At 37.9% G+C, this 21,964-nt stretch overlaps 1 protein-coding gene across 1 annotated transcript in view; it reads left to right on the top strand.

The window, feature by feature from the left end:
- Nucleotides 1–21,964, top strand: part of LOC100595906 (coiled-coil domain-containing protein 7) — a 133,676-nt gene that overhangs the window by 28,665 nt on the left and 83,047 nt on the right. Inside the window, exons 7-9 of the mRNA XM_030798647.1 lie at nucleotides 1,485–1,651; nucleotides 2,905–2,966; nucleotides 4,397–4,453. Of these exons, the coding sequence (XP_030654507.1) occupies nucleotides 1,485–1,651; nucleotides 2,905–2,966; nucleotides 4,397–4,453 (286 nt within the window). The remainder of the gene's footprint in view (nucleotides 1–1,484; nucleotides 1,652–2,904; nucleotides 2,967–4,396; nucleotides 4,454–21,964) is intronic.

The raw sequence follows: 21,964 nt of genomic DNA, 5'->3' as shown, positions 1-21,964 counted from the left end.
GCTGTTCACAAGGGTGATATGTTGGAAAACTTCCCTAAGGGAGGCTCTGCACCGGTGGATTTTGCTACACAGTTCTGGGGGAAGCTGCCCATAGGAATCTGCCATGCCAGGGACCTTACCAGGAAGCCATCCATCAGGTGATGCTGTTGAAATTTTCTGGGGGTGAGTACTATAAAATATACTACACACTGCCTGAGGAAGAAGCAGAGAGAGACACACAGAACTAGGAAGAAAAGCTTCTTCCTCTTCCAGTGCCTCTTCAGGACCCTCTACTGAAAAAGGCTAACATCAAGCCACCTGTCAAGGAAGAAATATTCCACTATCACAGACAAGACAATGAAGAATAGATTTTTGAGATGAGACGCAGTAAATTGATGACATTATTTTTGACTCAATTTATGATTTGTGGCTTCTTATTTGGGATCTTTCCTTTGTCTATAGAATTTCCATATGTCTCCTGCTTCCCTTCCACCTATTCTGTGTTCCTTGCCATATCTTCCCTACACCCAAGCTCAGACTTCTAGTGCATTGCCCAGCATTTACTTCCTGCTGTTATATCCTACTCTCATTCCAGTCATTACAAAAATGAAGTCTCTGTTCTAAATCCCCAGTGCTAGAATTTATCTTTGCTAAGTCCTTGACTTCATTTTTTCCCCAACTTTTCTTCCTAGCATAAGGATTGGAGAAGTCTACATGGGTGGATCTCTGAATTTAGGGCAAGCAATTATTTTAGCATTACTCTTGTAAATATTCTGTGCCATTTTCCTATCAAAACTTTCTGACCCCAATTGCTACTCTGCTTGTTTATGTCTCCACACATTGGCTGTTTGTAGGTTTCTTTTGCTGTGGTTTTTGGACACTCATTCTTGCTGAATTTTCTTTAAGTAAACTTATTACCTAGAATAGTAATTATGGTCATCTTATTCTGTGAATCTTGCTGTTTCTTTCCTCTGCTTGTTATTTTTTAGCTTGGTCTATTCCAAAGGTCTCAAGACACCTAAATACGTCACAGTCTTCCCCACACAGACTGGAAAAATGCTAGTTCCATAGATCTTTATATTTTAACTTCTGGGAGTTAGACAGGATTAGCCTTTGAGAGAAAATTACTATCTTTAGATAATTTACTACAGTAAGGGTATTCTTAAAAAGAATTTATGGGAAACAATTTAGAATTACTCTTGTAAATATTTTGAGTTGCATTTATTGTTATTGGACTTGCTTAAAATTCCTACATATTAAAACAATAAACAGATGATTAGATTTCAGGCTTTACATGTAAAAGCCATCACTGAGCTATAGTTCTATTCATAGATAATTGCTCATATAAATATATTTGTAGAATATTATATCATTACTTGGCTATAGCTACAGACAAGAATAATGTAAAAGTTAGTTTGATTTAATAAAGGAAATAATGAAATTTATTTGAGGTATGGGAACAAAATGGGTATTTACTAAGTAACTGGTTAATTTTATTATTTTAGATAAGTAAAGATCAAACTGTTTTACAAGCAGAGCCTCCAGAACCTGACAAAACAGTCATTTTAAATATTGCAGAAATAGTAAGGCTTGTACAAAGATTTGAAGAACTGAAGAATCGCCTTAAACAGAGGTCTAAATCCTCCTTGAAAGTCATGTTGTCTAAAACTATGTAAGTGAGATATAAGAACTAATTGAATTAAAAACAATAAGAAAGGGTATATAATTAGCACTGAATGTAAGATAATGAGTCAGATATGATGGCTATACACAGAGCTTCTTAGTCAAATCAGGTCTAGTCAGCTTGTTTCTATTTGCAATTTTTAATAATCTGAGATATACAATACAGGAGACATTCTCTGCATGTGGCTATGCAAATTCAATGTAGAAAATCAGTTTCTTAGTCACACTAGCCACATTTAAAGTGCTTAGTACCTACACGTGTCTGTTATTAGAAAGTTATATTGGACATTGCTAGCTTTGAAATATCTGGCTTATAAACTCTTCTCTCAGTTTGATTAGGACACTCCTAGTAATAAATAGGAAACTAAGATCTAATGAAATACTTCATTGTTCATGAACACCTTCATTAAAAATTATATTAACAGCTTATCCAAGTAAAATTTTTACATTTATAAGCAGCCATGTTTTTGCATTAGACAGATAAAACATTCTTTTTTGTGTTAAAATAGAATATACGTACCCATAGTTGGGAGGGGCCACTAGTTATGCAGTTACTTTAGCGATATCTCCGTCAATAACTGAAAATAATGAAGAGAGTGGTACTTGAGTTGGCTCCTGGGGGTTGCATAACTAGATCCTTGGTTCAAAGGTTAAGGTTTAGACCATATTCATACTTGACATTTAAGTGTCTGCTGTGTACTAGCGATTTTTGTAGTAACTTTACATGTATAATCTTTGATTTTCATAACTACTTTATGAGAAAGGTACTATTATACCCCAATTTTAATGAGAATAAACTGAAGCCAATAGAGGTTAAGTAATATACCTGACTGAGGTCATATAATTAGTAAATGGATGAAACAGTTTTTGACCCAAAGGTCAGCTAGTCTCACTCCAGAACTTATGTCCTTCATCATTATACAATTGATAATAATACTTTGACAAAAAGATACCTCATGTTTCTAACAATTTATTTTTGCTATTTTTGTTGTGAATGTTTTTGGTATACTTAATTATATTCATAGCCTACATGGAATTCATATAATTACATAGTTTAGTTTGACTTTTCAACTTATAACTTGTAAGTTTACCTTAGTGTCTGTGAATAAAGATTAAAGATATGTTTAATTTTTATTTTACAAGCTTCATATGTCTGGACTGCATATTTTAGTTATTTTAGTGTAATTTAAACTCTTACTCTTTGATATATTAAAAAATGTTTCATTTATTGAACTTTAACAGGGATAAAGAAAATCGACCAGAAGCAGTGAAAAGTTGTGAAGCTGTGGCACAGAAAATTGAAGGTGATAATATTTTATACATGTTTATCCTTAAAGATTTTATTAAAAATTTTGTTACTATTTTTTATCTTTTAAAGAGAGGGTCTCACTCTGTCACCCATGCTGGAGTGTAGTGGCATGAATATCGCTCACTGCAGCCTCAAACTTTTGGGCTCAAGTGATCCTCTCTGCTCAGCCTTTTGAGGTAGCTAGGACCACAGGCACAGGCCACTGAGGCCAGCTGATTTTTTTTTGTACAGATGGAGGTCTCACTGTGTTGCCCAGGTTGGTCTTGAAATTTTGGCCTCAAGTGATCCTCCCACCTCGGGCTCCTAAAATGTTGGGATTACAGGCATGAGCCACCATGCCTGGCATGTTTGACTTTTATGGGGTTTCCTAAGTGTATGAACATTTTGAGACTTAAAGTTAAAAATTTACAGTTATAAAATTATACAATGGTAAATTTAGATAATATTTAATAGTGAGTTTGATATTTTAATAAAAGTTTTTATTATGTTCCAGATTCTGGGAACATACAAAATGAATACAATGTGTATCCCCTATACAGACAACAATGTGGTTGTTACTTGCATAACATTTACAGCTTAGTAAGGATACAAGTACATTATCTAGCATGTTAGTACAGTGTCATGCATGATAAAGGTATGTGGAATTTGCATTGGGTCCACAGAAAGGAGCAATCTGTTCAACCTAAGGAGTTAGGAAGACTTTATGCAACTTTAAAGGGTGAATAGGATTTAGTCAAGTAAAGAAGGGAAATATTTGGTATTTTAAGAAGACAATAGCGTGAACAAACAACATGCATAGAGAATTACAACTGGATTGGTATTAGAGTAAGAAGCGATATATAGGGATGAAGTAACAGAGGGGCTAGTCATAGTGGGAATGGATGCTCTGCTAAGGAGCTTAGACTTTTTTCAAAAATAATAAAGAATCATTGAAGATTTTTTGTAGGATTTAATTTTAGAGAAGTTTTTTCCTGATTGCACTGTAGAAGCTAGATTTGGGGACTAGGAGTAGGAAAGGGAAGTTATTATATCTTAGATGTGTGAGAAGTACCTATATTCAAAGACTAGTGAAAAGAAGAAGGGAGTCAGGTTTGAGAAATATTTACTTGAAAGTTGGTGATTGGATATGGAAGGAAGGAAGACTAGGTAATGATGGTACCATGAATGAATATAAGAGAATACAAGAGCAAAAACAAGTTTTGATGAGAAAGTGATGTTTATAATCAGCTGTTACACACATTCTTTTAAATATTACCATTTCTTACCTGATTAGGAAGATCTGCAGTGTTGGCAGTTATTATTTTTTCAAAGTTTTCTTTCTTCTGAATAAGTTACTAAAATTAAAATAATAAAATTTAAACTCAATTAGTATATATAATTGCTGTTTGAAGTTTATAGTGACAAATACACTTTTAATTATTTCAGAATTCATAGAAGCCCACTCAACTGATGAATTTAAAGATGTTTCTGCAACAGAACCACGTAAGTTTCCACTCATTAAAGCATTATTGTGATAATAACCTCTGTTACATTAATTTCTATAAAGTAATAATTATTAGGTTAACAGTACAGACTCCTTGCCTTGGAGTTTGGAGCCATACAGTTGAGCTGGTTGTCAAGCAAGTATTGAAATTCTTAGTTAAGGATACGTGTTACTGAAACTAGATTCTTTTTTTTTTTTTTTTTTTGAGACAGAGTCTTGCTCTGTTGCCCAGGCTGGAGTGCAGTGGCATGATCTCAGCTCACTGCAACCTCTGCTTCCTGGGTTCAAGTGATTCTTGTCCCTTAGCCTCCCAAGTAGCTGGGATTACAGGCATGCACCACCACACCCAGCTAACTTTTGTATTTTTTTTTTTTTTTTTTAGTAGAGAGAGTTTCACCATGTTGCCCAGGCTGGTCTTGAACTCCTGACCTCAGGTAATCTGCCTGCCTCAGCCTCCCAAAGTGCTGGGATTACAGGCGTGAGCCACTGCGCCCGGCCTAGATTAATTTTTGAGGAGTGCATGTTAGTACATGGAATGGAGAATTTTGAGCTGTGATTAGAACATACTACTGAAATGTTGGCAGGCCTTTGAGGTGTAGCAGTGATAAATTTAAATAGTTTGTAGATTTTGTTACTAGGAATTATATCCACAAATGCTTTGACTGCAGATGAGTAGTTGTCAGTTCAGGAATATAAAGAACTGCTAGAGCTTGTATGTTAAGTTTATGACTGTTTGTCAATAGAAAGGAAATTAACTTACTTATGTCTTAGGGCTGGAGAGAATTTTGAAATAATAGTGTAAAGCACACTATGGAATACAGTACAAAAGTAGAAAATAATATTTGCTTGGAACAGGTTGCTGGGAATTCTGCCCTCTTTCAACTTCAGCTTTAAACCCAAACGTTGCCATGTTTAAACCAAGGACAGCTGCACATTTTACAGCACTCCCAAGTTCTATAGAGATTTCTGGTCGAAGAGAGCTCTGACTGACTAGGTGGGGTAGAAAGGTATATAGAACTTTGGAGTAGATAGTGAAAACCTCTACTCTAATCAAGGGGAATCCTTTGTACGTCTATGGACCTCTCAAGAGCTCTCTCTTTTTCTCTCTCTCAATCTGTATGGTTGCCTTCCTTCTAATATTGTACCTTGGCTTCCACAAACACTGAACTTTGTTTCCTAAACTCAAGGTGACCAGTATGCTCTGAGTTCCCCTTCCCTATACTGTGGACTGGCAATTCTAGACAGTAAACTGGGGTCATCACAAGGGCCTTTCCACTTTATTTCCATATGTACTGCATTCACTGTTTTCCAATTTCTGAATACCACTGTTTCATGTATTTTTGTCCAGTATTTAAGTAGTTTAAAGTAGAAGAGTAATTCTGGTCCCTGATGCTCCATCATGGATGAAAGCAGAAATCCCTGTACCCACTTATAGTCTAATGGAATACATCTTCCAATCATAAAACCACATTTCAAAAGGATAAAATATAGTTGAGATTTTGCTCATGGTTCTAAAGGGGAGCAGAGGACAGAATTATATTGTACAATATGGAGAAAATGCTTTGCAAATTCATAAGATCTTTTTCCAATGGCAGTTGTTTCAGTTTCTTAGCTCTATTAGTATTGACCTACTCTCTCTGTTGCTGTATTTCACTTGTTTACTATCATTTTCTTTTAAAAGTACCTCCTCAATTCTTCTCTGGCCACACTTAATCCTCTCTTCCCTTCCTGTTTACTAAATTCTATTAAATCTTATAGCCTGGCCAGCAAGACAGAAGCTATCTTTGTATTGCACTCTGGTTTTGCTTTCAGGTCACAATTTCATCTTGATGTTGCTTCATTTAATAATTAATAGACTATTTTTTAGAGAAGTTTTAGGTTCACAGAAAAATTGAACAGAAATTACAGAGTTCCCATTAGTGTAGTCCCCCCGCTTCTGGCATAAAGCTTCCCCTATTATTAACATTTTGCATTAATGTGATACATTTGTTATGGTTGATGAACCAATTTTGATACATTATTATTAACTAAAGTCCGTAGTTTACATCTGGTTTGCTTTTTGCCTTGTACAGCTCAGTGGGTTTTGACAAATGTATCATGTCTTGGATCCACCATTACAGTGTCACAGAATAGTTTAATTGCCCTAAAAATCCCCTGTGTCCCACCTATTCACCTCTTCCTCCATCCACCTGAATCCCTGGAAACCACTAATCTGTTTATTTACTGTTTCTATAGTATTTCCTTTTCAAGAATGTTGTATATTTGATATTATTAGTCTCTCTTTTATCTAACAATGTACATTTAAAGTTCTTCCGTGTCTTTCAATAGTTTGACAGTTTCTTTTTAATTGCTGATAAATAATCAATTTATGGATTTACTACAATTTATCCATTTACCTATGAAAGGGCATCTTGGTTGTTTCCACGTTTTGGCAATTATAAATGAAGCTACTATCAACACTTTTGTGCAGGTTTTTGTGTGGATGTAAGTTTTCAGCTCAATTGGGTAAACACAAAGGAGCATGACTACTAAGTCATATAGTGAGAGTTGTTTAGCATTATAAGAAACTGCCAAATGAGCATGCAAAGGGGCTGTACCATTTTGCATTCCCCTGCAATTAAGGAGAATTCTTGTTGCTCCACATCTTTGTCAGCATTTAGAATTGACAGTGTTTGGGCTTTTAGCCATTCTAATAGTTGTGTAGTGATTTTTCATTGTTTTCATTTGCAGTTCCATGATTATACATGATGTTGAGCATGTTTTCATATGCTTATTTGCCATCTGTTTCATTTCTTTGGTGAGGTATTCAGATCTTTTACCCATTTTAAAAATTGGGTTATTAGTTTTCTTATTGTTGAGTTTTAAGAGTTATTTTTATATTTTGGATACAAGCCATGTATCAGATATGTGTTTGGCAAAGATATTCTCTCAGTCTGTGGCTTATCTTTTCATTCTTTTAGCAGTGTCTTTTGCAGAGCCAGAATAAAGTCAAACTTCCCATTTTTTTTTTTATTTCACGAATTGTGCTTTAGGTGTTGTATGCAAAAATTAATCTTCAAACCCAAAGTTACCTAGTCTCTTCTACTTTCTTGTAAAAGTTTTATAGTTTTGCATTTTACGTTTATAACTATGATCCATTTTGAGTTAAAATTTTTTTTTTTTTTGAGATGGAGTCTCACTCTGTCGCTGGAGTGCAATGGTACAATCTTGACCCACTGCAACCTCTGCCTCCCTGTTCAAGTGATTCTCCTGCCTCAGCCTCCCTAGCAGCTGAGACCACAGGCATGCGCCACCACGCCTGGCTAATTTTTGTATTTTTAGTAGAGTTGGGGTTTCACCATGTTGGTCAGGCTGGTCTCGAACTCCTGACCTTGTGATCCGCCTGCCTCAGCCTCCCAAAGTGCTGGGATTACAGGCGTGAGCCACTGCGCCCAGCCCATTTTGAGTTAATTTTTGTGAGAACTGTAAAGTCTATGTCTGGATTCATTTTTTTTTTTTTTGCATTTGGATGTCCAGTTGTTTCAGCATCATTTGTTGAGAAGAGTACTCTTTCTTCATTGAGTTGCCTTTGTTCCTTTGCCAAAGATCAGTTGCGTATATTTGTGAGTCTGTTTTTGGGCTCTTTATTCTGTTTGCTTGTCTGTCTATTTTGGCAGTGCTACATGTCTTGATTACTTTAGCTTTTAGTAAGTATTGAAGTTGGGTAGTGTCAGTCCTCCAACTTTGTTGTTCTTCAACATTGTGTTGACTTCTCTGAGTCTATTAAACTTTATAAACTTTAGAAACAATTTGTTGGTATCCAGAAAATACCTTGCTGGGATTTTGATTGAGATTGCATTGAATCTATAGATTAAAGGGACAAGAACTTGTATCTTAACAATATTGTATCTTTCATTCTATGAACATGAAATATCTCTCCATTTATTTAGATCTTATTTGCTTTCTTTCATCAGAGTAATGAACTTTTCCTCATATAGATCTTGTACATATTTTCTTTTAGATTTACACTGAAGTGTTGAAATTTCAGTGCTACTATAAATGGTGTTAATATCTATAATTTAAAATTCAAATACAAATACTTCATTGCTGGTATATAGGAAAGCAATTGCAATTAACTTTTGTGTCCTGTAAATTTGTAATAATTGTTTATTACTAGATATTGGTGATTCTTTTGGATATTCTATAGAGACAGTCACATTATCTAACAGAAAGTGTTACTTCTTCCTTCTGATTTTCTTTTCTTATATTATTGCATTAGCTAGGACTTCCAGTATGATGTTAAATAGCATGGTAAAAATGGGCATGCTTGCCTTCTTCCTGATCTTAGGGAGGAAGCATTTAGGATTTCACTATAAGTATTATGTTAGCTATAAACTTTTTGTAGATTTTCTTTATCAAACTGAGGAAGCTTACTTCTATTTTATTTATAATTTACAAAAAGTTTTTTAAAATTGTGGGTAGGTGTTAGATTTTGTCGAATACTTTTTCTGCATTTATTGATATGATTGTATGATTTTTCTTCTTTAGCATGTAGATTACATTAATTGATTTTTGAACATTGGACCAGCCTTACGTACCTGGAATAACCCATTTGGTTGTGTTGTATAGTCTTTCTATACATTTATGTATGTGATTTGCTAATGTTTTGTTGAGGATTTTCACATATGTATTCATGAAAGATATTCATCTGTAGTTTTCTTTTCTTGTAATGTCTTTGTCCAGCTTTGGTATTGGAGTGATACTGGCCTCATAGAATGAGTCAGGAAATGTTACCTATGTTTCTATCTTCTGGAAGACATCATAAAGAATTGGCATAATTTCTTAGTTAAATGTTTGGTAGAATTTGCCAAGTGAAACTATCTGAGCATAGTACCTGCTGTTTTGGAAGCTTATTAATTATTGATTCAATTTCTTTTAAATAGGCCTATTCATAATATCAATTTCTCCTTTGTGAGTTTTGGTAGATAGTGAGTTTCCAAGAATTTGTCCATATAACCTAAATTATCAAATTTGTTAGCATAAGTTATTTATAGTATTTGTTTATTGTCCCTTTATGTCCATGTGGTCAGTAGTGATGGTCCCTCTTTCTTTTTTGCAAATAGAAATAATTTTATTTCTTGCTTTCCTATTTGGACACCTTTTATCTCTTTTCTTGCTTAATTGCTCTAGCTAGGAATTCCAGTACTATGTTGAATAGAAGTGGCAAGAATGGGCATCTTTATCTTGTTCTTCATCTTAGAGGAAAATCTTTCAACTTTTCACTGTTGACTATGTAGCTGTGGGCTTGTGATAGTTGGCCATTATTGTTTTGAGGTACATTCCTTCTGTATCTAATTTGTTATTTTCATCATGAAAGAATGTTGAAAGTTTTCAAATGTTTTTCCCCATATATTGAGATTATGATATGATTTTTATATTTTATTCTATTAATACGGTATATCACATTTATTTGCATATTTTGAACCATCTTTGCACCCCAGGGATAAGTCCCCCTTGGTCATAGTGAATGATTCTTTTAATGTGCTGTAAATTCAGTTTGCTAGCATTTTATTAAAGATATTTGTATCCATATTCACCAGAGATATTGGACTGTGTTTTCTTTTCTCATAGTGTCTTTGTCTGGCTTTGGTATTAGGGTAATACTAACCTTGAAAAATTGTTCAGAAGTATTCCTTCCTCTTCAAGATTTTGGAAGAATTCGAGAAGGATTCTACTAGTTCTTTAAATGTTGGGTAGAATTAGGCCATAAAACCACTGGGTCCTGGTTTTTTCTTTTTTTTTATGGGGGATTTTATCACTGAGTCAGTCTTACTAATTACTAGTCTGTTCAGACTTTCTGTTTCTTCATGATTTAGTATTGGTGGGTTGTATATGTCTATGAAGTATCCAGTTATTTTAGGGTATCTAATTTGTGGGTGTATAAATGTTCACAGTAGTCTTTATCCTTTGTATTTTTGTGGTATCAGTTATTATGTCTCTTCTTTCTTTTTCAATGTTACTTGAGTCTTGCTGTTTTTTCTTAGTCTAGCTAAACTCTTGTTAATTATGTTTATCTTTTCAAAAAACCAAATCTTAGTTTCGTTGAACTTTTCTATGATTTTTCTAGTCTCTATTTTATGTACTTCTGCTCTAATCTTTTATTTCCTTCCTTTTACTAACTTTGGGCTCAGTTTGTTCTTTTTCTAGTTCTTTGAGGTGTGACATTACGTTATTTAGCTCTTTTGTCTTTTTTTAATGTATACTTTATTTATTTACTTATTTATTTAGAGACAGGGTCTTGCTCTGTTGCCCAGGCTGGAGTAGAGTGGTGTGATCATAGCTTACTCCAACCTCAAACTCCTGGCCTCAAGTGATTCTCTCACTTAGCCTCCTTAGTAGCTGATACTGCAAGTGTGGGACACTGTGCCCAGCTTGAATGTAGGTTTTTATTGCTATAATCTTCCTTTTAATAACTGCTTTTGCTGCATCACATAAATTTTGGTATGTTTCCATTTTTGTGTGTCATAAGATATTTTTTGATTTCTTTTTGAATTTCTTTTTGACCCATTGTTCAGGAGTATGTTAGTTTCCACATATTTGTAAATCTTTCAATTTTTCTTCTGTTATTGATTTCTAGTTTCATGCCACTGTGATTGGGAAATACTTGATATGATTTTAGCCTTCTTAAATTTTATAAGACTTACTGGCCTAACACAAGATCTGTCCTTTAGAATATTCCATTTGCACTTGAGAAAGCTCTATATTCTCCTGCTGTTGAATGGAATATCTTGAGGCCGGGCGCGGTGGCTCACGCTTGTAATCCCAGCACTTTGGGAGGCCGAGGCAGGCGGATCACGAGGTCAGGAGATTGAGACCACGGTGAAACCCCGTCTCTACTAAAAATACAAAAAATTAGCCGGGCGTGGTGGCGTGCGCCTGTAGTCCCAGCTACCCGGAGAGGCTGAGGCAGGAGAATGGCGTGAACCTGGGAGGCAGAGCTTGCAGTGAGCCAAGATTGCGCCACTGCACTCCAGCCTGGGTGACAGAGTGAGACTCCGTCTCAAAAAATAAATAAATAAATGAATAGAATATCTTGTGTATGTCTGTTAGGTCCATTGGCATAAAGTGTGGTTAAAATATAAGGTTTCCTTATTTGTTTTCTGTCTGGATGATTTGTCCATTATTGAATGTAGAGTACTGAAGGCCTCTGCTATTATTGTCTTGCTGTCTATCTCTCTCTTCAGATCTATTAATATTTGTTTTATATATTTAGGTGTTGCAATGTTGGGTGTGTATATATTTGTTATATTCTCTTGAGCTTTTTTCATTATATAATAATCTTTGTCTCTTGTGACTGTTTTTGATTTAAAGTATCTGGTCTGATGTAAGTATAGCCACAGCTGCTCATTTATTGGTTTCTAATTGCATAGAGTATCTATTTACATCCCTTCATTTATTCTGTGAGTAAGCAGCATGTAGTCTTGTTTTTTATTCATTCAGCCCTTCTGTGTCTTTGAATTGAATAATTTGATCCATTTACTTTCGAGTTACCTTTAATAAATAAGGACTTACTATTGCCATTCTGTTAATTGCTTTTTAGCTGTTTTGTAGATCCTTTGTTCTTTTATTCCCTGTTTGCTATCTTCCTTTGTGATTTGTTGATATATTTTTACTCCCCTCTAAGCATTTTATGTTTTTGATGTCATAATTCACATATTTTATATTGAATTTTATTAAGAAATTATTGTAGCTATAGGAATTTTGTTTGTCTTTTACCCTTTATTCTGTAGACATAAGTGATTTACAGACTACTGTTACAATATTATGGTATGTAATTCTACTATATACACACTTTCACCAGTGAGTTTTATACTTTCATATGTATTTGTGTTACTAGTTAGTGTCCTTTCATTTCAGATTGAAGAGCTCCCTTTATCATTTTTGTAAGGCAAGCCTGATGATGATGAACTCCCTGAGCTTTTGTTTGTCAGGGAAAGTATCACTCCTTCATTTTTGTAGACCAACTTTTCTGGGTAAAGTATTCTTGGTTGGCAGTTTTTTTTCTTCAAGAACTTTGAAAATATCTTCTTACTCTCTCTTAGACTGCAAAATTTTCACTGCTGATAGCCCTATGGGGATTCTCTCTGTGTGAGGAAGCCATTCTCCTGTCTCAGCCTCCGGAGTAGCTGGGACTACAGGCGCCCGCCACAGCACCCAGCTAATTTTTTCTGTTTTTAGTAGAGACGGGGTTTCACCGTGGTCTCGATCTCCTGACCTCGTGATCCACCCACCTCGGCCTCCCAAAGTGCTAGGATTACAGGCATGAGCCACCGTGCCTGGCCCTTTTCTTCTTTTTTAATTCCTATAGTGTAAATGATAACACTCTTGATGCTGTCCCATAAATCCTGTAGGCTTTATTTTTCAGAATTAAAAAATTTAAATTTTTATATATTTAGAGGAGATAACTGCAGATTTCTTACATGTATATATTGTGTCGTGGTGAAGTCTGGGCTTTTAGTGTACCCATCACCTGAATAGTGAACATTGTATCCAATAGGTAATAGCCTTTAAAATTCCTTTTTATTCTTTATTCTTTTTTTCCTAACTGTATATTTTCAAATAACTTTCTTTAAGTTTACAGATTCTTTCTTCTCCTTGATGAATTATACAGTTGACATATTTTTTATTTATCTTTTGTAATTTTAATTTTATTAATTATATTCTTTGGCATTAAGTTTTAGGGTACATGTGCACAATGTGCAGATTAGTTACATATGTATACATGTGCCATGTTGGTGTGCTGCACCCAGTGACTCATCATTTAACATTAGGTATATCTCCAAATGCTATCCCTCCCACCTCCCCCCACCCCACAACAGGCCCCAGTGTGTGATGTTCCCTTTCCTGTGTCCATATGTTCTCATTGTTCAATTCCCACCTATGCATGAGAATGTGCGGTGTTTGGTTTTTTGTCCTTGCGATAGTTTTCTCAGAATGATGGTTTCTAGCTTCATCCATGTCCCTACAAAGGACATGAACTCATCATTTTTTATGGCTGCATAGTTTTCCATGGTGTATATGTGCCACATTTTCTTAATCCAGCCTATAATTGTTGGGCATTTGGGTTGGTTCCAAGTCTTTGCTATTGGGAATAGTGCCACAATAAACATACGTGTGCATGTGTCTTTATAGCAGCATGATTTATAATCCTTTGGGTATATACCCAGTAATGAGATGGCTGGGTCAAATGGTATTTCTAGTTCTAGATCCTTGAGGATTCACCACACTGTCTTCCACAATGGTTGAACTAGTTTACAGTCCTTCCAACAGTGTAAAAGGGTTCCTATTTCTCCACATCCTCTCCAGCACCTGTTGTTTCCTGACTTTTTAATGATGGCCATTCTAACTGGTGTGAGATGGCATCTCATTGTAGTTTTGATTTGCATTTCTCTGATGGCCAGTGATGATGAGCATTTTTTCATGTGTCTTTTGGCTGCATAAATGTCTTCTTTTGAGAAGTGTCTATTCATACCCTTCACACAGTTTTTGATGGGGTTGTTTGTTTTTTTCTTCTAAATTTGTTTGAGTTCATTGTAGATTCTGGATATTAGCCCTTTGTCAGATGAGTAGATTGCCTGTTCACTCTGGTGGTAGTTTCTTTTGCTGTGCAGAAGCTCTTTAGTTGAATTAGATCCCATTTGTCAATTTTGGCTTTTGTTGCCAGTGCTTTTGGTGTTTTAGACATGAAGTCCTTGCCCATGCCTATGTCCTGATTGGTATTGCCTAGGTTTTCTTCTAGGGTTTTTATGGTTTTAGGTCTAACATGTAAGTCTTTAATCAACGATGGGGTTTTCTAAATATACAATCATGTCATCTGCAAACAGGGACAATTTGACTTCCTCTTTTCCTAATTGAATACCCTTTATTTCTTTCTCTTGCCTGATTGCCGTGGCCAGAACTTCCAATACTATGTTGAATAGGAGTGGTGAGAGAGGGCGTCCTTGTCTTGTGCCAGTTTTCAAAGGGAATGCTTCCAGTTTTTGCCCATTCAGTATGATATTGGCTGTGGGTTTGTCATAAATAGCTCTTATTATTTTGAGATATGTCCCATCAGTACCTAGTTTATTGAGTTTTTAGCATGAAGGGCTGTTGAATTTTGTCAAAGGCCTTTTCTGCATCTATTGAGATAATTGTGTGGTTTTTGTCTTTGGTTCTGTTTATGTGATGAATTACGTTTATTGATTTGTGTATGTTGAACCAGCCTTGCATCCCAGGGATGAAGCCCACTTGATCATGGTGGATAAGCTTTTTGATGTGCTGCTGAATTTGGTTTGCCAGTATTTTATTGAGGAATTTTGCATCAATGTTCATCAGGGATATTGGTCTAAAATTCTCTTTCTTTGTTGTGTCTCTGCCAGGCTTTGGTATCAGGATGATGCTGGCCTCATAAAATGAGTTAGGGAGGATTCCCTCTTTTTCTATTGATTGGAGTAGTGTCAGAAGGAATGGTACCAGCTCCTCCTTCTACCTCTGGTAGAATTTGGCTGTGAATCCGTCTGGTCCTGGACTTTTTTTGGTTGGTAAGCTATTAATTATTGCCTCCATTTCAGAGCCTGTTATTGGTCTATTCAGAGATTCATCTTCTTCCTGGTTTAGTCTTGGGAGGGTGTATGTGTCGAGGAATTTATCCATTTCTTCTAGATTTTCTAGTTTATTTTCATAGAGGTGTTTATAGCATTCTCTCTGACAGTAGTTTGTATTTCTGTGGGATCGGTGGTGATATCCCCTTTATCATTTTTTATTGCATCTATTTGATTCTTCTCTCTTTTCTTCTTTATTAGTCTTGCTAGCGGTCTATCAATTTTGTTGATCTTTTCAAAAACCAGCTCCTGGATTCATTGATTTTTTGAAGGGTTTTTTGTGTCTCTATCTCCTTCAGTTCTGCTCTGATCTTAGTTATTTCTTGCCTTCTGCCAGCTTTTGAATGTGTTTGCTCTTGCTTCTCCAGTTCTCTTAATTGTGATGTTAGGGTGTCAGTTTTAGATCTTCCTGCTTTCTCTTGTGGGCATTTAGTGCTGTAAATTTCCCTCTACACACTGCTTTGAATGTGTCCCAGAGATTCTGGTATGTTATGTCTTTGTTCTCGTTGGTTTCCAAGAACATCTTTATTTCTGCCTTCATTTTGTTATGTACCCAGTAGTCATTCAGGAGCAGGTTGTTCAGTTTCCATGTAGTTGAGCGGTTTTGAGTGAGTTTCTTAATCCTGAGTTCTAGTTTGATTGCACTGTGGTCTGAGAGACAGTTTGTTATAATTTCTGTTCCTTTACATTTGCTGAGGAGTGCTTTACTTCCAACTATGTGGTCAGTTTTGGAATAAGTGCAGTGTGGTGCTGAGAAGATTGTATATCTGTTGATTTGGGGTGGGGAGTTCTGTAGATGTCTATTAGGTCCACTTGGTGCAGAGCTGAGTTCAATTCCTGGGTATCCTTATTAACTTTCTGTCTCGTTGATCTGTCTAATGTTGACAGTGTGGTGTTAAAGTCTCCCACTATTATTGTGTGGGAGTCTACGTCTCTTTCTAGGTCTCCAAGGACTTGCTTTATGAATCTGGGTCCTCCTGTATTGGGTGCATATATATTTAGGATAGTTAGCTCTTCTTGTTGAATTGATCCCTTTACCATTATGTAATGGCCTTCTTTGTCTCTTTTCATCTGTGTTGGTTTAAAGTGTCTTTTATCCGAGACTAGGATTGCAACCCCTGCCTTTTTTTGTTTTCCATTTGCTTGGTAGATCTTCCTCTATCCCTTTATTTTGAGCCTATGTGTGTCTCTGCACGTAAGATGGGTTTCCTGAATACAGCACACTGATGGGTGTTGACTCTTTATCCAATTTGCCAGTCTGTGTCTTTTAATTGGAACATTTAGCCCATTTACATTTAAGGTTAATGTTGTTATGTGTGAATTAGATCCTGTCATTATGATGTTAGCTGGTTATTTTGCTTGTTAGTTGATGCAGTTTCTTCCTAGCCTCGATGGTCTTTACAATTTAGCATGTTTTTGCAGTGGCTGGTACCGGTTGTTCCTTTCCATGTTTAGTGCTTCCTTCAGGAGCTCTTTTAGGGCAGGCCTGGTGGTGACAAAATCTCTCAGCATTTGCTTGACTGTAAAGTATTTTATTTCTCCTGCACTTATGAAGGATAGTTTGGCTGGATATGAAATTCTGGGTTGAAAATTCTTTTCTTGAAGAATGTTGAGGCCGGGCGCGGTGGCTCACGCCTGTAATCCCAGCACTTTGGGAGGCTGAGGCAGGCGGATCACGAGGTCAGGAAATCGAGACCATCCTGGCTAACACGGTGAAACTCCGTCTCTACTAAAAATACAAAAAATTAGCCGGGTGCCTGTAGTCCCAGCTACTCGGGAGGCTGAGGCAGGAGAATGGCGTGGACCCCAGGGGGCGGAGCCTGCAGTGAGCCGAGATCCTGCCACTGCACTCTAGTCTGGGCGACAGCGAGACTCTGTCTCAAAAAAAAAAAAAAAAAAAAAAAAAAAAGAATGTTGAATATTGGCCCCCACTCTCTTCTGGCTTGTAGAGTTTCTGCTGAGAGATCAGCTGTTAGTCTGATGGGCTTCTCTTTGTGGGTAACCCGACCTTTCTCTCTGGCTGCCCTTAACATTTTATCCTTCATTTCAAATTTGGTGAATCTGACAATTATGTGTCTTGGAGTTGCTGTTCTCGAGGAGTATCTTTGTGGCATTTCTGTATTTCCTGGATTTGAATGTTGGTCTGCCTTGCTAGATTGGGGAAGTTCTCCTGGATAATATCCTGCAGAGTGTTTTCCAACTTGGTTCCATTCTCCCCATCACTTTCAGGTACACCAGTCAGATTTGGTCTTTTCACATAGTCCCATATTTCTTGGAGGCTTTGTTCATTTCTTTTTATTCTTTTTTCTCTAAACTTCTCTTCTTGCTTCATTTCATTCATTTGATCTTCCATCACTGATACCCTTTCTTCCAGATGATCAAATCGGCTACTGAGGCTTGTGCATTCGTCACGTAGTTCTCGTGCCTTGGTTTTCAGCTGCATCAGGTCCTTTAAGGACTTCTCTGCATTGGTTATTCTAGTTAGCCATTTGTCTAATTTTTTTAAGGTTTTTAACTTCTTTGCCATGGGTTTGAACTTCCTTTTTTAGCTCAGAGTAGTTTGATCTTCTGAAGCCTTCTTCTCTCAACTCGTCAAAGTCATCTCTGTCCACCTGTGTTCCGTTCCTGGTGAGGAGCTGCGTTCCTTTGGAGGAGGAGAGGCACTCTGATTTTTAGTTTCCGGTTTTTCTGCTTTGTTTTTTCCCCATCTTTGTGGTTTTATCTACCTTTGGTCTTTGATGATGGTGACATACAGATGGGGTTTTGGTGTGGATGTCCTTTCTGTTTGTTAGTTTTCTTTCTAACAGTCAAGACCCTCAGCTGCAGGTCTGTTGGAGTTTGCTGGAGGTCCACTCCAGACCCTGTTTGCCTGGGTATCAGCAGCGGAGGCTGCAGAATAGCGGATATTGGTGAACAGCAAATGCTGCTGCCTGATCATTCCTCTGGAAGTTTTGCCTCAGAGGAGTACCCAACCATGTGAAGTGTCAGTCTGCCCTTTCTGGGGAGTGCCTCCTAGTTAGGCTACTCAGGGATCAGGGACCCATTTGTGGAGGCAGTCTGTCCATTCTCAGATCTCCAGCTGCATGCTGGGAGAACCACTACTGTCTTCAAAGCTGTCAGGCAGGGACATTTAAGTCTTCAGAGGATTCTGCTGCCTTTTGTTTGGCAATGCCCTGCCCCCTGAGGTGGAGTCTACGGAGGCAGGCAGGCCTCCTTGAGCTGTGGTGGGCTCCACCACCACCAGTTTGCGCTTCTCAGATGCTTTGTTTACCTACTCAAGCCTCGGCAATGGCGGGTGCCCCTCCCCCAGCCTCACTGTTGCCTTGCAGTTTGATCTCGGACTGCTGTGCTAGCAATGAGTGAGGGTCCGTGGGCACGGGACCCTCCGAGCCAGGTGCGGGATATAATCTCCTGGTGTGCCGTTTGCTAAAACCGTTGGAAAAGCACCGTATTAGGGTGGGAGTGACTCGATTTTCCAGGTGCCGTCTGTCACCCCTTTCTTTGACTAGGAAAGGGAATTCTGTGATCCCTTGCGCTTCCTGGGTGAGGCAATGCCTCGCCCAGCTTTGGCTCATGTTCGGTGCGCTGCACCCACTATCCTGCACCCACTTTCCGACACTCCCCAGTGAGATGAACCCAGTACCTCAGTTGGAAATGCAGAAATCACCTGTCTTCTGCATCACTCACGCTGGGAGCTGTAGACTGGAGCTGTTCCTATGTGGCCATCTTGGGTCCACCCCGCCGGCATCAGAATTTCTGTATGGTTCTTCTTTATGATTTCTATCACTCTGTTAAACTTCTCATTTTGTTTGTGTATTGTTTTTCTGATTTTTGTTAAGTTGTCTATCAAGTGTTTTCTTATAGCTTACTGAGCTTCCATAAAACTATTATTTGAATATTTTGTGAGATATTGATAGAGTCACTTCTTTTAGACTTTATGGACTAGTTTTATATGAAAAGGTCTTCACCTATGGGTGGTTGTGAGTACACTAGCTAGGTGGGGTGTGGCAATTCAGGATCCAGTGAGGATGTGGCAGTTTAGTGTCCATGTAGCTTTGTCGGCTGTGGTTGATATGGGTAAAAATTTCAGTGGTGTACAGTGGCCAAGGCTGTAGGTATCTGCAATAGTGGCAAAGCCTGACTGAATTCTTCTGATCTCTTTTACTTCCCTAAGGGGAGTTGTGGCAGAGGTGACACCTCTTGGTTCTGGATTTGGCTTGTGGGTGTGCTTCTAGTAACAATGGTACTAATGTCTGATGCATGATACCTGTGGAGTGGTCAAGGAGCTTGGATCTGGGAGCACAGGCATGTATGGATTGACAGTGGCTTTGGGGTCCAGATGCTAGTGTGTGCAAGTCTACTGCTGCTCTGAGGACAGTGATATGGATATCCCTGCTGCATTGATGGTTCTGGTGTCTAGAATGAAGGCACTTGTTGAGTGGTTGCAGAGCCACATTCTGGAATGTGGTCACACCTGGAGAGCAACAGTTGCGTGGGCTAACTTGTTGTGGTGGTAGCTCTGATGTCTGATGCATGTGCAGTCAGAGTCTCAAAGAGGTGCAGCAGAGCCGAGGTTGCAGCCCACATGTGTACTGAGAGACTGCAGCTTCAGGGCCCTGGGCAAGGCTAGCATGTAAAGCCAGTGGCTCTGGTGACTATATTATACATGTGCATGGTGCAGCCTTAGAAATGTGGACTGGAATGTGAACACATGCAGAGCAACAGTGGTTCCAGGATTGAGCTGTGGCTTAGCTCACTGTGGCAGTGGCTCAGATACCTGAAGCATAGGATTCATAGAGGAGTGGCAGAGCTAGGGTTCACTGTGCAGGCTGGTGCAGAGTGAGCATGGCTCTAGGGCCTGGGATGGGCTAGCCCTCAGTGAAGGTGACTCTGGTGTCTGAGGCATGGGAGTGCATGATGCAACATTCAAGCCAGTGCTGGAGCCTGGGTACATATGGAAAGATTATGACTCTGTGGTCTGGGTCACACATGGAATTCGGGCATGGTGGCTCTGGTCCTGGGTTGGCACAACAGTGGCTCCTTCTTGGTGGTGGATGGAGCAACATTTCTCTTATCTGGGGGTTTAATGGTGGCAGTGGTTATTAGTTATCTCAGTGGTGAGAGCTGTCAGTGTTCTCTGTAGAGCAGGCTACTAGGAACCATGGTGGGACCTGTTGCATGGCTGATAGTGATAGTTCCTGCACTCTTCCTCATTCCTTGCTGTCTCCAGATGTCTCTGGTGTGCTGATTTCCTCAGCTATCCTGTCTGTGTGGTTATTCTCCATTTTTTTGCTTTACTATATTGCTGCAGCTTCTTTGAGACTTTGAGCCCTACCAAGGCCACTTTCATCTGTGGATAGCTGTCTAGTGGTTGTTTTTTTGTGGGGAGATGAAGACTGATATCTCCTAGTTTCTCATCTTGCTAATGTCATTTTGTGTTCTTCCTTTTTTTCCCCCAGGAATGTTTTGTAATGGCTTTTTCTTCTTTCTGGGGACTGAATTTTCAAATTGTGGCTGAAATAATAGTTGATGTTCCTTGTAGTCCTTTACCATATTTAGGGCAGAATTTAAAATTATCTCATATGCTGTGATCAGATTACTCTTAAAATATTGTTTTATTTTGGCCGGGTGCAGTGGCTCATGCCTGTAATCCCAGCACTTTGGGAGGCCAAGACGGGCTGATCACGAGGTCAGGAGATTGAGACCATCCTGGCTAACGTGGTGAAACCCTGTCTCTACTAAAAATGCAAAAGAATAAGCTGGGTGTGGTGGTGGGCTCCTGTAGTCCCAGCTACTCGGGAGGCTGAGGCAGGAGAATGGCAGTGAACCTGGGAGGCGGAGCTTGCAGTGAGCTGAGATTGCGCCGCTGCACTCCAGCCTGGGAGACAGAGCGAGACTCCGTATCAAAAAAAAAAAATTGTTGTTTTATTTTATCATTTACTGTAACTTTTTATGTAAGCATTTTAAATTACTCTCTCTTACCTACAAAAAGTTATAAATTTAATTCTTATGAAGCTGGCTTCTCCCAATATCCTATTTGAATCTTTGAGGAATATTGACTCTCTCAAAGTAAAGCCTATGTTTGACTTGGTTTCTTGGTTATACTTGATATATTTGGTACCCTGAATATATTTTACACATTTCTACTTTTCTTGCCTTTGCTTAGGGTGTTTACTTTTCATTTTTTTCTCTCTAATGAAACTCTGTGCATTCTTTAAGTCTTAGCTTCTTTATGTTTTTCTGCTTTATCTTCTCGGCCCCTAAATATTTATTATTCTTCTATACCACTCTTTTGACATGTGGGATAGAAAAAATATAATTAATGTTTAGGAACTGTTGTATGCTTCTATGTTATTTAACATTTTCTTTGTGTCATGTCTTGTTTGTCTAGCAGAAAACTTAGTGCAGGGACTGTCTTCTGTCATATACTTTTTATGTCACAAGATTGAAGAGTCTTGTGGTATTACCCCAATAGTTCATTGATTATTATGGATCATTATTATGTTGGTTCTCTTTTAAGTAGCATCTTAGGTTCTCTTTTGGATTCGTTGATACAGTTGTAAAACTTAATAGGTTAGCTAGATCCTTCCCATAGACCTTATTGACTTAGCAACAGCAACTAAAGCAGTTATCTTTTAGTATGCTATAGTCCCTCTGATATTCCATATCATAGGAAGGTCACATATATTGGACATTAATCCAGTTTTGTCTTTTACTAGATATATAGTATTGATCAAGTTATGTAACCTCTCTGAGCCTGAACTTCTTTATTTGAAAATTATGACAGTATCTTATTTTTTAGATTATTTTAAGAATAAGAGAATGCAGTATAACATGGTGATTCGCACATAATAGGTGTTTAATAAAATGGTAGCTATTTTCCTCATAAGC

Source organism: Nomascus leucogenys, chromosome 18 (genome assembly GCF_006542625.1).
Source record: "Nomascus leucogenys isolate Asia chromosome 18, Asia_NLE_v1, whole genome shotgun sequence".
Taxonomy (NCBI): Eukaryota; Metazoa; Chordata; class Mammalia; order Primates; family Hylobatidae; genus Nomascus; species Nomascus leucogenys.
The sequence above is the reverse complement of the archived record's forward strand: the minus strand, read 5'-3'. Positions and strand labels throughout refer to the sequence as shown.